Source organism: Catharus ustulatus, chromosome 1, assembly GCF_009819885.2.
Source record: "Catharus ustulatus isolate bCatUst1 chromosome 1, bCatUst1.pri.v2, whole genome shotgun sequence".
Taxonomy (NCBI): domain Eukaryota; kingdom Metazoa; phylum Chordata; class Aves; order Passeriformes; family Turdidae; genus Catharus; species Catharus ustulatus.
The window spans coordinates 99,395,886-99,410,404 of record NC_046221.1 but is presented as its reverse complement, the minus strand read 5'-3'; the positions used below and the strand labels follow the sequence as shown (position 1 = coordinate 99,410,404).

Below are 14,519 nucleotides of genomic sequence, written 5' to 3'. Positions count from 1 at the left end.
AGTACTTCATTATAAATTTTATTTTTGCTCATCTTTTATGTACTTTGACGTAGTGACATCATTAACATAAGAATCTCACTGAAATGAAGATCTCCTTAAACCACAGTGAGCAAATCACACAGCCTGATAAGGTCATGTTACCTTCGTTTCCAAGTATTTTCAGACAAAAAGGAGCCTGGTAATAGTGAAATTACTTAAAAGATGTAAGACTTCATGAAAGTTCAACAAATCATCTTTCTCAGCATATAAAGGTTATCAGTTCAAGTAAGTCCTGCTAGGTGTGATTTAAAGGAAAGGTTATCATTTAAGTAGAATCTTTTCCAATACCAAAGCTCATTTTCAAGGCTAGACATATGACCTTTCTCAAGTAACATTTACTGAAAAAAAAATCATTAGAAAAAACAAATCCTCTGATAGACTGTGAAAAATTAGAAGCAGAGTTAATAGGAGAGACACAGCTCAAGAGAATTTCTCCTTGTATCATAAACACCCAACCTATCCCAACTCTTTTTTTGTTTTTTTCCCACTCAACTTTCCTCCCCCTGAAGGAAGGCACACATGCAAAATGAACCAATTACATGTGGAATCCTTTTTATCTATAGATAGATATAAATACAAATGCACACACACAAATGTCAAATATTAAAATACACAAAAAGACACACAAATATTTAAAACAGAACCTCCAGAACTGTGAAGTTGAGGACCACAAATGCAAGAATTATAAACTCCCAGCCAACCTGAACCTGTGAGGGACTTGCTTCTTCAGCTGGATGCTGTCAAGTTTATGGTGCCTGATGGGATTCATCCCAGGACACTCAAGAAGCTGCCTGATGTCATCATGACTCCCTCAATGATTTTTCAACTGTCTTGGGAGTCTAGAAAGGTCCCAATTGACTGGAAGCTGGCAAATGAAGCAGCCACTCTCTTTTCTCTGGCCATCAGTGACAGGACTGAAGGGAATTGCCTGATGCTGTGTCAGAGCAGGTTTAGGCTGGGTATTAGGAGAAGGTTCTTCACTTGGGCAGGTGGCACTGGACAGAACCAAGCCTGAGGGAGCTCAAGAAATGTCTGGACAACACTTTCAGGCACACGGCCTGATATTGTTGGGGATGTCCTGTGCAGGGCCAGCAGCGCGACTCAGTGGGTGCCTTCCAACTCAGGATATTCTGTGATTCTATGAAATATGTCAGGGTCCTTAATTATGGCGTGGTACGGAGAGGATGAGGTAGAAGGGCAAAAACTGGGTTTCATCTCCTGTCCACAGGGTCAGGCTGCAGAGATTACAATTCCTTAAACTACACTGTTGTTGTTTTCCCAAGGTTTTGCTCATACTGCCCACAGCAAGTCCCATTGCATTAACGTGCAAAATCTATATTAATGCACTACTTGGCTGGGAATTTTAAGTGCACAGACGTCACACAGTTAAAGACTGCATTTCCCTCAGCAACTGTTACTTAGTAACCCTCTGCACATAAATAGAATTTTACATCACTGCATATGTGTGGCGAAGGCTAAAATCCATGCCCCGATTCTATAGGCAGGCAGGAATGAAAGGAGTCATGTGGGCAACTGTAAAACAAAGTTGCTCCAACTATTTTCAACTGCTTCTCTAGGCAGAGAATTTAACTGGAGAGAAACCTGTGGGTAAACAAAACGCTATTTGCACTGCCCTTCTTTCGATGGTGTTTCATCATAAAGAAGGAGCAGACTTTCTGGCATTATTCATGTGCTGTGCAATGGAAACTGCAGACATAAGCACAACAGACATGCAAAGCTCTTCACCTTCTCCCCTGGAGGTAGTATAATCCATAGGCTACATAACTTCTGGGTAGAATTGGTACTGCCACAGTCAAAACAATACTAAAAAAAGCTGTGTGCATCAGATCCAGGACTGAACATAACAGGTGGAACATGATGGATTAAAAAAAACCAAAAACAAACCTTGAAATAAATGCAGATTAAAACCCATTGACTCTAAATACAAAAGCTTAAATTGCTGTATTTTATTAACATATATATTCAATCCTTTCCATATACTGACTACCTGTAATTTGACTGACAGCCTAACTCAAGCAGCTTGAATCAACATGGTTCTTTACAAATCACTTTAGACCCAGAAACTGCCTTTTTAGCACTGAACAAAAAACAGGTGGCCTGCTGGAAATACCCATCTTTTTAATTCAATTCCCTAGCATTCCAAATTATCATTACTCTTCTTAGTCCCACCCTTTGCCTCTAACACCCCTCAGTTGTAGCTTCTTAAATGATTTACTATAATAAAAGTGCATTATCTTGACAACAAAACAACTGAGTTACATACAAACAAATACATTCATTTAAAGATGTTACAGTTATTTGCAGTTATTAAACCAAGTATAAGTATATAGATAACCAAACACACTTAATTTGCAATTCTGTTTAGCAAGTTTACAAGCCCTAAAGTCTAACACTTCCCGTTAAGTGCATAATTCAAATAATAATTTCTTACTGCTGAACAATGAAAAATTGTTATTCTAAAACCGCATTTTGACAACTTTAGCAAACCAAAATATTCTTAACCCTCAAAATTCTTCCCCTCAGCTCTTGTCCTGGTAAGAGGTAACTCAACAGATTCAAGGTTCTCCTTGCAAAATCCCAGGGAATCAGTCCTTTGAAATAAGTGTTCTTACTCCAAGCTTTCTTCCTGTCACCTCGATATTAGTAACAAGCAATATATGTCAGATCAGGTCAGAAATCTTAACTTTAGGAAAGCATTAAGCAATTTCTTTCTTTTAGGAAAACAACGTTAGGCTACGAACCATTCTGAGGTTTAAAACTAACCACATGGTATCACGACTAAGAGGAGTCCAGATGCTCAGAGTTGTCTCTGAACTCCTCAATTTCTTACGACCACAAGACCCAACCTGGCAGTGCAGCAGCAGAATTGAGAGCTGAGCAAGAGACTTGGCCAAGTCTTGCTCAGTGATTGGGACAATTAAATGGCCATCTGGCTCCAGCACAAAGACAGCAGCTCTGCACCTGCTGCGCCAGCCCACGGATTGCAGCCTAATTGGTTAAAGCAAGCCCATGGGGCAGAACCCAGAACAACTTGTCATCTGCTGAGACCAGAGCTCAAAGCTGGGATCCAAGCCAAGGGATCCATGCCTGCACCTGGTGGAGCGAGGCATGTTCAGAGGGTCCCTCCTGTCCCTTACATATAGCAGCAAGAGACATCATCAGAAATTATCAAAGACATGCAATGTAGCTGATACAAAGTCTAGGTGCCAAGCCCTACGGGCTTCCGAAATGCCATAAACCCTTTATTCTCCCATAATCAGGTGACTCAACAGCTGCAACAGAGTATTACATTATTACAGCATTAACTGCATTATGCTATGGCATTCTGAACTCTGCAAAACCCCAGAGCAGAATCTGATGCCTGGAAGATCTCAGCATCCCTTGCCAAAGGCAGACATATCCCTTGCTCCACTGGTTGTTCTTGTACTTAAAGTCACCAGCCAAGACACCCACACAATCTACTGAGAGGGTATTAAAACCCAGAGCTCCCCATCCCAACTGAACACATCCAAGGCACAGGGATCTTCCGGCCTCCTTTCCCACAGGCTCCATAAAACTTTCATTTTTTTATACAGTTTTGTCAATTCCTATAAGAACTAAGTAGCACAGCATAATATAACAATAATAAAAAATAAAAAATAATAGACAAAATGCCACTGGAAAGGAAAAGAAGACAACAGACAGAAAAGGTATATTGAAGAGACTCCTGAATGTAGTTCTGTTCCTTCCCTTCCTGAGAAGACTGCAGGAAAGTAGAACACATAACACTGAGGTCAAAACAAGAGGAAAACTATCAAAGCTTAATTTTTATGAGGTATTTCACCTATTTTTTTTTTGCCAATACCCTTAGTTATATGGCAAGAAATTAGTTGTAGCGCATATAGAGAAAAACCTTTTATTTTGATTTTTTTTAAAATATTGTATTGTAGAAACAAAATATCAACATTAAAATTAATTTGTCAAGTACAAGAATCCTAAAGCTGAATGTTCAGGACACATTGTCAGCACCTACAAACACACATGCTTCACTTAAGTCAATCTGAATGTAATGGATTACAGTAGTTCAGATCCATCTCAACTAAAATATAACATAGGTTTTCTCCAAACACAGATACAGTTCTGAAGGAAACTGAAGATTAGCACCCCACCACAGGAGAAGAGCTCCTCTCAGCAAGTTTCGATCAGCAAGTATCCTGCAGCACATGACAAGTTATTTATTTCAGCACAAAAATATAACACTGTGTGCAGCCTTGACCTAGAATCTCATCTCATGTGACCACGCTTCAGAAATAATGTCAATCGTCCCAAACACACTCAGTTTTGTGTGCAGTAGTGCACCAAAGACAAAACAGTTACTACTTTATGCAGTGGTCTCACCTACTGTGAGCTCTGAAGCCTCTCCTATAACACAAAGATATATTTATTTATACTCGTAATATAGATTGGCTACATATATTCAAGATATTTAATTTTAAATCAATACATATGAAGTATTGAAATATAATCAATATATTTTATTGCATACAATTATTTCTCAACTGTTACAGGCACTGACTTGAGATTCTGAGTCTTACATGCACCATCTTTCATCTTCCAAGTCTCAAAACCCCAGAATTGTCTGGAATTTCAGACAAGAGCCTAAAAGAAAAAAAGTACTGATTATTCAGGCTTTATCACTGTGTGGCATAAGGCAAGTTTCATCTGCAGCAGAAAGCTTTGGCTCAACACTAAGAGAACATTTAGTCTGTAGTTCACAGGAAAGATCAGAATGAATAGTCAGACTCCCCAGAGTGAAAGACTACTGCTCTTGCATTTTGAAACTAATACAGGAGCAGATCTGCAGCCATACGGGGAAAGAAGCACAGTATCAATACCTGAATATATACTTGCATTTATATACAAATATTTTTTAAAATATACACTTGTACTTTTTCCAATATGGAGAGTGCATGCTTCCATATACGTGCACAAAAGAAACAGAAGTGGGATTTAAAGTATTTTGCAGTTTCACTTCACACTGACAAAATTTTAGCCACATTTCCCCAAAAGGACTTCACAGAAGTTCTTACATTTGCTGTATATAACAAACTTTTTAACAGGTACAAGGTGTAAATGCAAAAATCCAAAACAAGTTTGTGACAAAACAGGATATAAGTGATAATGATAGTTGGTCAAAAAGATCAGAATACTGCTTTGATTTTCAGCTTTCAAATATTGGCAATGGCATTATTGGATTGTTTTGTAAAGCAATGTGGTAAGCTGGGAAGGATGCAGAAAGTCATATTATAACACGAGAACTGGTTTGAAAAGAAAGTAATTATTCCAGTGGATATGTGTTGTCAGAAAGGTGCAAATTTTCTGTTTTCTTCTATGGTGTTCACACATTCCTGATCAGACTGCCTGTTAGCTGGCCATCTCTTCACTGTTTCTGAACACTGTTAGCAGCTAAATATTACTTCTAATACCTCAGAAAAATCAAAGCAATGCATTTTGATTGCATCAGAGGCGCTGGCAGAAAGTAGCAAGCAGGAAGAAACTGGGTGAAAGAAGTAAAAGGGAGATAAAGGAAAGAGCTAGACAGCTAAGTTAGCTATGACCACAAAACCGAAACAAGAAAAACCCCAAATGACTCAGATTTCAACGTCACAGTCTCAATTTGTTTTTAATCAAAACATCTCCAGTGTCTTGGTATTTCCATGATTCATCTGAAAACGTATGCACCACCAAAGAGTGAATCCATTCCTGAAGCTCTTACACTGAACAGGAAAACAGGATCCAGAAATGGTGACTGTTTTTTGATAAGTGCCTGCATGAAGATACATCTCATTGGTGACAGAGTTGCTAAGATTTCTGGGTCTCTTGGGTCCTTTCAATGATTTTTGAGCTACCTACAGTTCTGAGCAAGCTGAGTGCCCTCAGGGCTCCCTAAATTCAGCTCTCAATTCTTAGTCCAGCCACACCAGCCTGAACATCACTCTGTGGCACTGTGACAAAAATGCAAGATTTCCTTTATTGCCTCTTCTTGATTGCAATTGATGCTCGGAAGTCTCTTTAATCATGCGAGGTAACTGGCATGTATCTTGTGGCTTTCAGCTCTATGCAAATTTTGGTATCTTTAGGGCCACATCCACTGCATGCTGCACTGAAAGATCACATTGTTTTTAAGAGTGAATCTTATCTCAGCAATCAAGACCAACATTATATTATTCTGCTTAAAAGTTTTTCAATTTCCTTTTACAAAAACCTTTTTTTTCACCCCTAGCAAATGTTACCAAAGTATTTCCACTGACTCAAAGTAGACAGCCTGAAAAAGTTAAATAAAAAGGAAAAGCTTTCTGTGGCATTTCTGCTCGAAGTGGAAAAATCAATTTTTGAACTGTAGCTGCAGACAAGTTAAATTTATTCACTGTACAAATAGCTCCAATTACTCAAGAAATTCAACTCCTAAAGTGCAAAAAGAAGTTACTGTCAGCAATACTTTGCATGGGAAAGCCCTACAACCTTTTCCTTCTGATGTCCATTACACACTTGCTGAATTCACAAATTAGAGCAAAATTCAAAAGTCAGCTTAATGCAGAGCCCTCTTTTCTCATGGCAGAATATTTAACATCAGATCTGAGTGTTTTGACTTTGTACTGATGCATGGTGTAAAACTATGTCATACAAGTACCCTATCTGCACATTCAGTAGCATTATCAGAAATACAACTGTGAGAAACTGAGAATTAAAACACGGCTTCAGAACTCTTCTCACAGCTGCTGCCCAGGAGCATCAAACGCCACCCAAGTAGCACTAGGAGGAAAAAGATGAGAACAAACTTTAAAATACACTTTTAACAGGTTTTAATACTTCAGTAAGTGCTACAGGGCAGGTTTGTCAGTCACTGTCTTAGGCACTGGAGATTCCACTGTGGTTTGACACCGGATACCCAGAGGTAAAGCTTGGCCATTTCTCCAAAAGGGCGAATACATTTCACCACAACTTATTTCAAAGCTATAGCTGCATCTTAAGGTAACACGTTACAGCAGAAGAGCTTTTAAGCTCTTCTCAAATATAATCAAGGTCAAAGTAACAAACTAGAATTTTCATCTGACCCAATTTCAGAGCGGGCAATACGGCATTACTGCAGCACACTGATCCAGGACCAGCACAACAGAGGAAGGAAGACACTGCTCCTTCTCAAGATACAAAATATCAACACCTTTCCCTTCATTTTTATGGCATGAAAGTGCCGAAACACTGAAAAACATGTTCTCAGGCTGAAGCATGGGCTGGTTTAGAAAAGGCATCTCAGCAGCTAGAACAGTTCACAGAGAGTTCACAAAGAATGCCTCCTGCATTACACCCCTGCTCTTCCAGCTCCCTGCTAATTTAAGTGGCACTGGTATTAAACTCATTTGACAGGACATTTATCTAGTTCTGCATCAAAGCTAACAAGGAGGGAACTGTAGAAAACTACCACAAAAATATGGCCTCTCAAGCACAAGACCTTAAAAAAGCAAAGAGTGCACTTCTCTCTTTTAGTCAGTTCTGCAGGTTGAGGGTGGGAGAACAAATTCTAAGACCCTACCTCCTCCCCAGCCAAAACCACAGCGACTGCACCTCTTCCTTTTACACCCCTGCAGCCTTAACCAGCTCAAGACCCAAACCAAGAAGCACTAGGACTTAGCCATTGCATGCACAACAGAAAAACATACTTACAACTTATTTAATACAACCATTGCCCACACATTTACTCACTTTTTCACTGAAACACAAATCTAGTGGTATACTGCCATGGTTACACAATTCAGGCAACTCCTTCAACATCAGCAGTGGGTGCTGTGGCAGGGCCAGAACTTGCACCTGCCTTGCCTCTCACCTTTAACTTTTCCACCCATTCCTTGCACAGCAGAACACAGTACCTTCAGCAGCCTTCGTGTGCAACAAAGGGAAACATGGAAATGTAGGAATATCAGCTTCAATTCAGGGACAATTTATCATCCTCACAAAATTTTGACGAGCTTGCTATTTTAGACATGAGGAAGATTAATTACTGCAGCTACAATTGACTATACTAAATGCAGCACCCAAAGAGTTTAATGAACAGTCAAGTATTGAAACACATAATTTAGATTTAGACACAAGTTGTTCCTTTAAACTTTGTAGTAGAACTATTTGCCCACTGAAACATTAACACAGATTTCTGATACCATAGTGAGCGCTGGTGTTAAGGTTAATTTTTGAGGACAGACGTCACAGCTACTTCATGCTTGGCATTCTCAGAGGTTTCAAACAGTACCGTCATTTCTGTATCACTATGGTATCATCTCACCAGCAGAAGCACATTAGTGCCTGAAGGTTCCACTCAAGGTCTCCAAGCACTACTGTTAATACAGAATGACATTGCATCTGTCCCAGCAAACCATCCAGTTAGACAGCAGGGAAGGCTGGGAAATGAAATAGGAAGACAGAGTGAGCACATGAGGATTTGCTCAAGGGCAAAGCTAGGCTGATGGTAGAAAATGAGGAAAACAGACATCTATCAAATTCAACTGGCATTGCTGAACCTGACTGCCCAGAACTTCCCATCACACCCTTGAAGCAGATTTGCCTCTTCCAAAAGCAGCAGCTCTTTGTGCCAGGCACCAGCATAACCAGACACCGGTTGGTCATAAGGATTCTACAGAGCATATCTAACTTGTAAAACTGACTGGTGAAAATGCTCATCAAATCTCTCACAGAAAACACTGGCACTTCCAACATTTTAAAGTTTTTTCTCCTTTTCACTTGCCTTCAGAAAACATACTGGCTGAAGGGGGACTGTTAATCAATCCATCAAATTGCAAAGAATACACCATAAGAGTTCCTGTGCTCTTTACTGCTTTACAGGAAAGAGTAAAACTCAGAGAAAATACACAATTACACTGGAAATTTTTTAAAATGCTATACAACATTGTTTGGGAGAAAAAAGTAAAAACTCTTCATGATTAATTTTTTATGGTAATAAGACTTGCACCTCAGACTTCAAAACCCATACAATCTGTATGCCACGTATCTCTCAAACTGAATGTACTAAAAAATAGAGTTTTATCTTATGAAAATAACACTTCAGAGGAATTAACTAAGCAAGTAAAAAGTATTTCGTCTGCTTTTTCCTTTTTTGATAATTTATGATGCATAACAAGAGGAAGCACCTGGCATAACCACAGCTCAGGTCTGTAAGCAGCCTAAGCCATGAGAGGTAGTGAAAGCTTTTATGCTTGCAGGTCGTTGAGCATATATGAGATGAACAGTTCAACTACCATCATGTGCCAGTCATCTTCAGAATTTCAGCTCCCTTTCACCATAAAGAGAGAAAATTTTCCATCAGTGTTACCAGACTGCAGCCTTACATTGGGTGCAAATTTCCGAACATTAGCAAGGCAATTGGGGGGAAAAAAGAGGAGAGAAAATAGAATCTCGGCAGCACAGAAACCATCTGATTTACTGATACATGTTCACTGAAGCAATTTAGCTTGAACTAGTTACACTGAGCTCTCCTTAAACACTGAGAACCAGTCAGTTTATTAAAGTTATATCAAATCAGCCACTGCAAAACACATTATAGAATCTAGGTACATAACACAGGACAATTAAAGGCAAGATCTTTTCCTAAGCGAGACCAGTAATGACCAGCAAGACTTGGTCATTACTAACAGATTATTTTTAGTTCAAAGAAAACATTAAAATGCAGACTGAATGCCTTATCATCACTATGTCTGTTTTCAGTTTTGGCCTGCAATTACATCTCCCAAGGCATTTCAGAACTGAGTACCAAAAGTGGCAACTGGGTTTGGTTCCTTGCTGTTTTTCACAGCACACCCCAATTACCTAAAGGACATGAACCAGGCAGATAATCCAGCATTTCCCATAATCTAACATGTCCCAGTCCTGTATAAATTTCTGAGCAATCCCTGGACATGGCAGTGCAGTGGGTTTTGATCTTTCATTATAGGTCACAAGCTTGGTTTCCAGCTCCCCACAGTACCATGTGGCCATGGAAACCAGGTTGCTTGGACCAGGTGCTTTTGGAAGTTGCTGTGGAATAAGTGGGACAATGCCAGAAACCTTCTTTCCAAACCCCTATTCCTGAACAATCAATGACATTAAGGGCTAGTTTTGACAGATAGCAAGAAAGTTCAAAGATTTTGGGATGGCAATAATGTGCTTGACAGCCCATTCTTTTTGTTATTGTTGTTCTTAGATACATCTATGGAAAGTTCAAACTCAAGTATTAACACTAAGAAGAAAGTAAACAAAATAAATACTTAAACATTTACAAACACATTAAGCAAATGCAATGTCTAGTACCATTCAAAGTAAAAATAAAAGATAAAATGATGGGTTAATTGAGGAATTTTTTTATATCTTACAAAACTCAAAAAAATGCAGTCCATTAAACACACAAAAAAGAAATCCCATAGAAATGAGGTGGTGTATGCTATTGCTGTGAGTGAAACAGAAGGGTTTTTAAAATTCTCCTCCACATTATTTAGGTCAAATATTTTTCAAAGCACTCACTTAATTTCACAGAATCTTATTATTTATTAAGTAATCACTGCGGCTTGCCATATTTATATATCAAGAGATGAACAATATTTGGAAGAAGTGTCACAGCATGGGAAGCCATCTTAATGTCTTCTGTAAATTTCCTAATTTGAAAGCCTATTAGTGTCACCTTAGACATTTCAAAGAGTAATTTATTTCTAGAAGTCTGTTTCTAATTTTGTAATTCAAATATACAAATTTACTGAAAGTGAAGCTGGATGTCAACTCAAAAAAACACCAAACCAACCTCAAAGTAATTGCTGGATTAGAAGACATTCACTGGACAACCAAAACTGTGATTGCTGCAGTTGGCAACAATCTCTTTAATGTCACTACACACAAAATAGCTCTGTGGAGAAATGTTCTACCAGTCCAGGAGCGATTCAGTGGCTGTAAATGTGACCTCAAAGGTTCAAAGAAGCTGCCTAAAATCATGATTTTTCCTTTGGACCTTTTGGGAAAGGACTTATAGTAAACACAGCCTGAAGAGTGAAAGTAATGAAATTTAGAAAGAGCCTTGGTGACATGTTTGCCTCTTTCGTTGCAGTTCTATTGCTGTGAGTGGGGAGATGCAGTTCAGCATTTCCACTGTAGTCTCTGTAAGCCTTCAGCAGGTCTAGAAGGTTAGTGGGAAAACAGTTCTAATCTATGGCAATATTGAACAACAATTAAAAAAAACTACTTCAACTCTGAAAAAAAGATTTTAAAAAATCAAAACAAATTGGTTCAGTTAATGCAACCATTAAGAAATTTAATGTTGCCTGAAAGAACTGAATCAAGAATGACTAACTATAAGGAATCCATAGTTGTGCTTTAATCATATATTTTCTGATTTAAAATCTGTGGTCTTGTAATTTCTTGTGGCATGATTACTGTTTTAGATAAAGGGAGATCATGCACATTTCTGTGCATAAAGGGAGATTTTCATCAAGCACTGCCACTTGGAAAGTTTAGGGGTTTGGTGCTTTGGTTTTTCAACCCTCTAGGAGGATGAGTGAAGACAGCAGATATTACTACAGTAATAAGTTCCTGCTTCACAAAACATCTTTGGTAAACAAATTTTATTTTCATTGAAGAATCAAGTGTTCTCCATGAACTAATTAGGAAAAAGAAGGAATTTTAAAGAATTGCAGCAATCCATTTCCTTGTAGTCCTGTCCCATATACCAAGTACAGACTCGTGGTCACCTGACTCTCACTCAGCACCACAGAATTTGCACCTCTTGCATAGACTGCTACAATTTGAAGAAATTTTTAGCTTTTCAAAGCCAGATGTGCCCCACAACTCACCCGCCTGCCACCCAGGTGCATCAAACACATGTGATCCCACACCAGGAAAGAAGACACAAGGTGGTTTTTTTAACCAAATTTTATCCTCAAAGACCAAAGCAGGGGGTATCAGTAACCTATCAAGCTCTGTTAACTTCATGTATCACACCTTCAGTATCTCACATGCTTACTGAGAAAGGATCAAAATATTTGGCTAAATGTATCGGTTGTGCATTTGACTTGGTTGCACAACAGAGTTTTCTAAAGGGCAAGTCTGCAAGACCACCCCCACAGGACAGCAACTTGGGATTCATACTGGTTTTTTGTACTGAAAACCGAAACTTTGGGCCACAAAAGCATTTTGCAGAATACTGCACCAACACAAAACCGTATGTAGCCAGCTGTCTTCTGTTCCTGCTGTTTTGTCCCTATTCTTTCCAGTGTGCATCTTCCTAAAGGAGATGGCAAGGAACTAAAAACTGTATGAGTTCTAGTTTGTATACCTTTTGGGAATAGCTGCTTATCTGCCACAGCAAAGCAAAATACCCACATTGTTCCAGATAAAGCCCAGAAATATATGTTTACATCTTATGTCCAATGCAAAGGGCAAGAGCATTATACAGTGTGGGCTTAGACTGTAAACAGTTATTTTTGGATGAGGATGTGTGGAGAGAAGATAGAAATAGTTAGCAACAAGCAGTGAGGTTTTTTTAACATATAAATATATAGAGAAAGATGTTCTGTTTTAAGATGTGTGAAATCTCTTCTGTACAACATGGAAAAACAAATAAACAATATATTATCACAAGGCAAACAGAATACCACTTTAAGTGCAGAATGCACAACAGTGTCAGCAGATGCTTAGGAATCAAATACTAACTTCTAATGAACATTTTGACAGTTCTCTCTTTTTCTTTTCCTCTAGGGAGAAGATTTTTAAAGCTGTATCTCCTTGGACTGACAATCTTGTCCTTTAAAAGCCACTTATTTTACCTATTTCTTCATAATGCCTCTTATGGATTAAGCCAATTTTATTGCCCAAATGAAAAACTGTCAACACGCAGAACATAACTCTGCTCATGACTCTTCAAAAAAATTTTACCGTATCATTTCTAAGTCCCTTTCATTCATTTCCACCATGACTGAGAAGATTATTATCAGCTGTGGACCAAACATCACATCTCTCACTAAATGCAGCGCAACAACATCTTCATTTGGCCGCATCTCATAGGACAGTCTTTCAAAAACACAGCCATTTTACAGTGTAAAATACAAAATTGTAATGATAACAGTGATCTGTTAGTGTCCTAAAAACCCCCTATTTCACAGAATACATATTTCACAAGTGGCACTCTCTTTTCAATTTTCTACACTTACCTTGGTTGACTTCTCAGTGCTATGCTCTCGTTTTCCTGAATGGTTCCCCATGATGGATCACCAAACTTTAAATTCTGAAAAGATAAAATCAAAACAACATTTTAGAAAACAATACATTTGTAAAGAAACAAAAATTAATTTTTAATCTGACACACAACAAAGAAATTTTTCACATACATTGAGAATTTTACAATCCAATGTAAGATCTGCTAAAGATCCTAAGGAAAAAAACAAAAAAACCCTGTTTTTCTGGTCTATTTTGCATGTTTAAGCAATATCAGAAAGCTTTCCTACTTCTATTAAAAAAAAAAAAAAGACATAAAAGAGAGGGCAAAAATGCTCTTTTTGAAATTTGCACATAAAACAAAACTAGATTAGAAATTAGGCAGAGGCCCTGTCTTTTGATATTTTTAATAACAAACAGTGTAGTATGTATGAAACAACTTGTAAGTACAAACTTCTACAGAAGTTCAAGTAAGTTCTTTTGAATTCACATTTACCATTATATAAACAGCAATTAGTCAAAAAAGCACCACACTAACTGCTAATAATTTGCTGTGGAGGTTAGAACATGTTTACAGCTCTGCTTTCACGATGATCAAATTAGAAAGTAATGCCAACTCCTTCTTTGTATTTTCTGGCTCATCCTGTCCTATCTCAGCTCCAACAGAGCTTATGTAGGTTAAACCACAACACTCAAATTTCAGCTTTAGAGCACACTTGTGGTTGTGCCACATATTTCTTGTCACAGAAGCAGGTGTATGCATAAGATCTTGCAGCTGCTACCTTGAGATTATTTGAATGCAGTGCATCACAACATTTGAAGTAATGAAACTTAAAATTATGTATATGAAGTAAAGCAATAGCCTATATAAACTCACATATTGTTAAAACTCCAGTTACACACACTGATTTGTGCATAAAAGGATTCTGAAGACAGAAACTTTGCTTTTGACAAAGTACCTATCTGTGATGGATACTCATAAGTAATCAATCTTATTTTGTATCTCTACTTCAACTTTTGGGGAGACTGACAGTTTTATTTACATGCACATTTCACCATCCCCACCCAACCCCCAGTGATAAATTTCAAATTTTGAGGGTCAACAGTGCTCACTTGGCAATTCACTGAATTCAATGTGCTCTAAGTTCCATGTTATCACTGTGTTCAGTTAAATAATTCCTCACAAAAGTCCATTTCCAAGGTCTCACAAAATAAAAAACATCCAAAGTCAGTAAATGCAC

General features: G+C 38.2%; 1 protein-coding gene across 6 annotated transcripts in view; it reads right to left on the bottom strand.

The window, feature by feature from the left end:
• The window catches only part of LOC117004642 (myelin basic protein), an 82,479-nt gene extending 69,136 nt beyond the window's left edge, over nucleotides 1-13,343 (bottom strand). For all 6 annotated transcript variants that reach the window (XM_033075625.1, XM_033075800.1, XM_033075713.1 and 3 more), the window contains exon 1: nucleotides 13,275-13,343. In XM_033075625.1, the coding sequence (XP_032931516.1) occupies nucleotides 13,275-13,325 (51 nt within the window). In that variant the 5' untranslated portion in view covers nucleotides 13,326-13,343. The remainder of the gene's footprint in view (nucleotides 1-13,274) is intronic.
• Nucleotides 13,344-14,519: the final 1,176 nt, after the last annotated feature.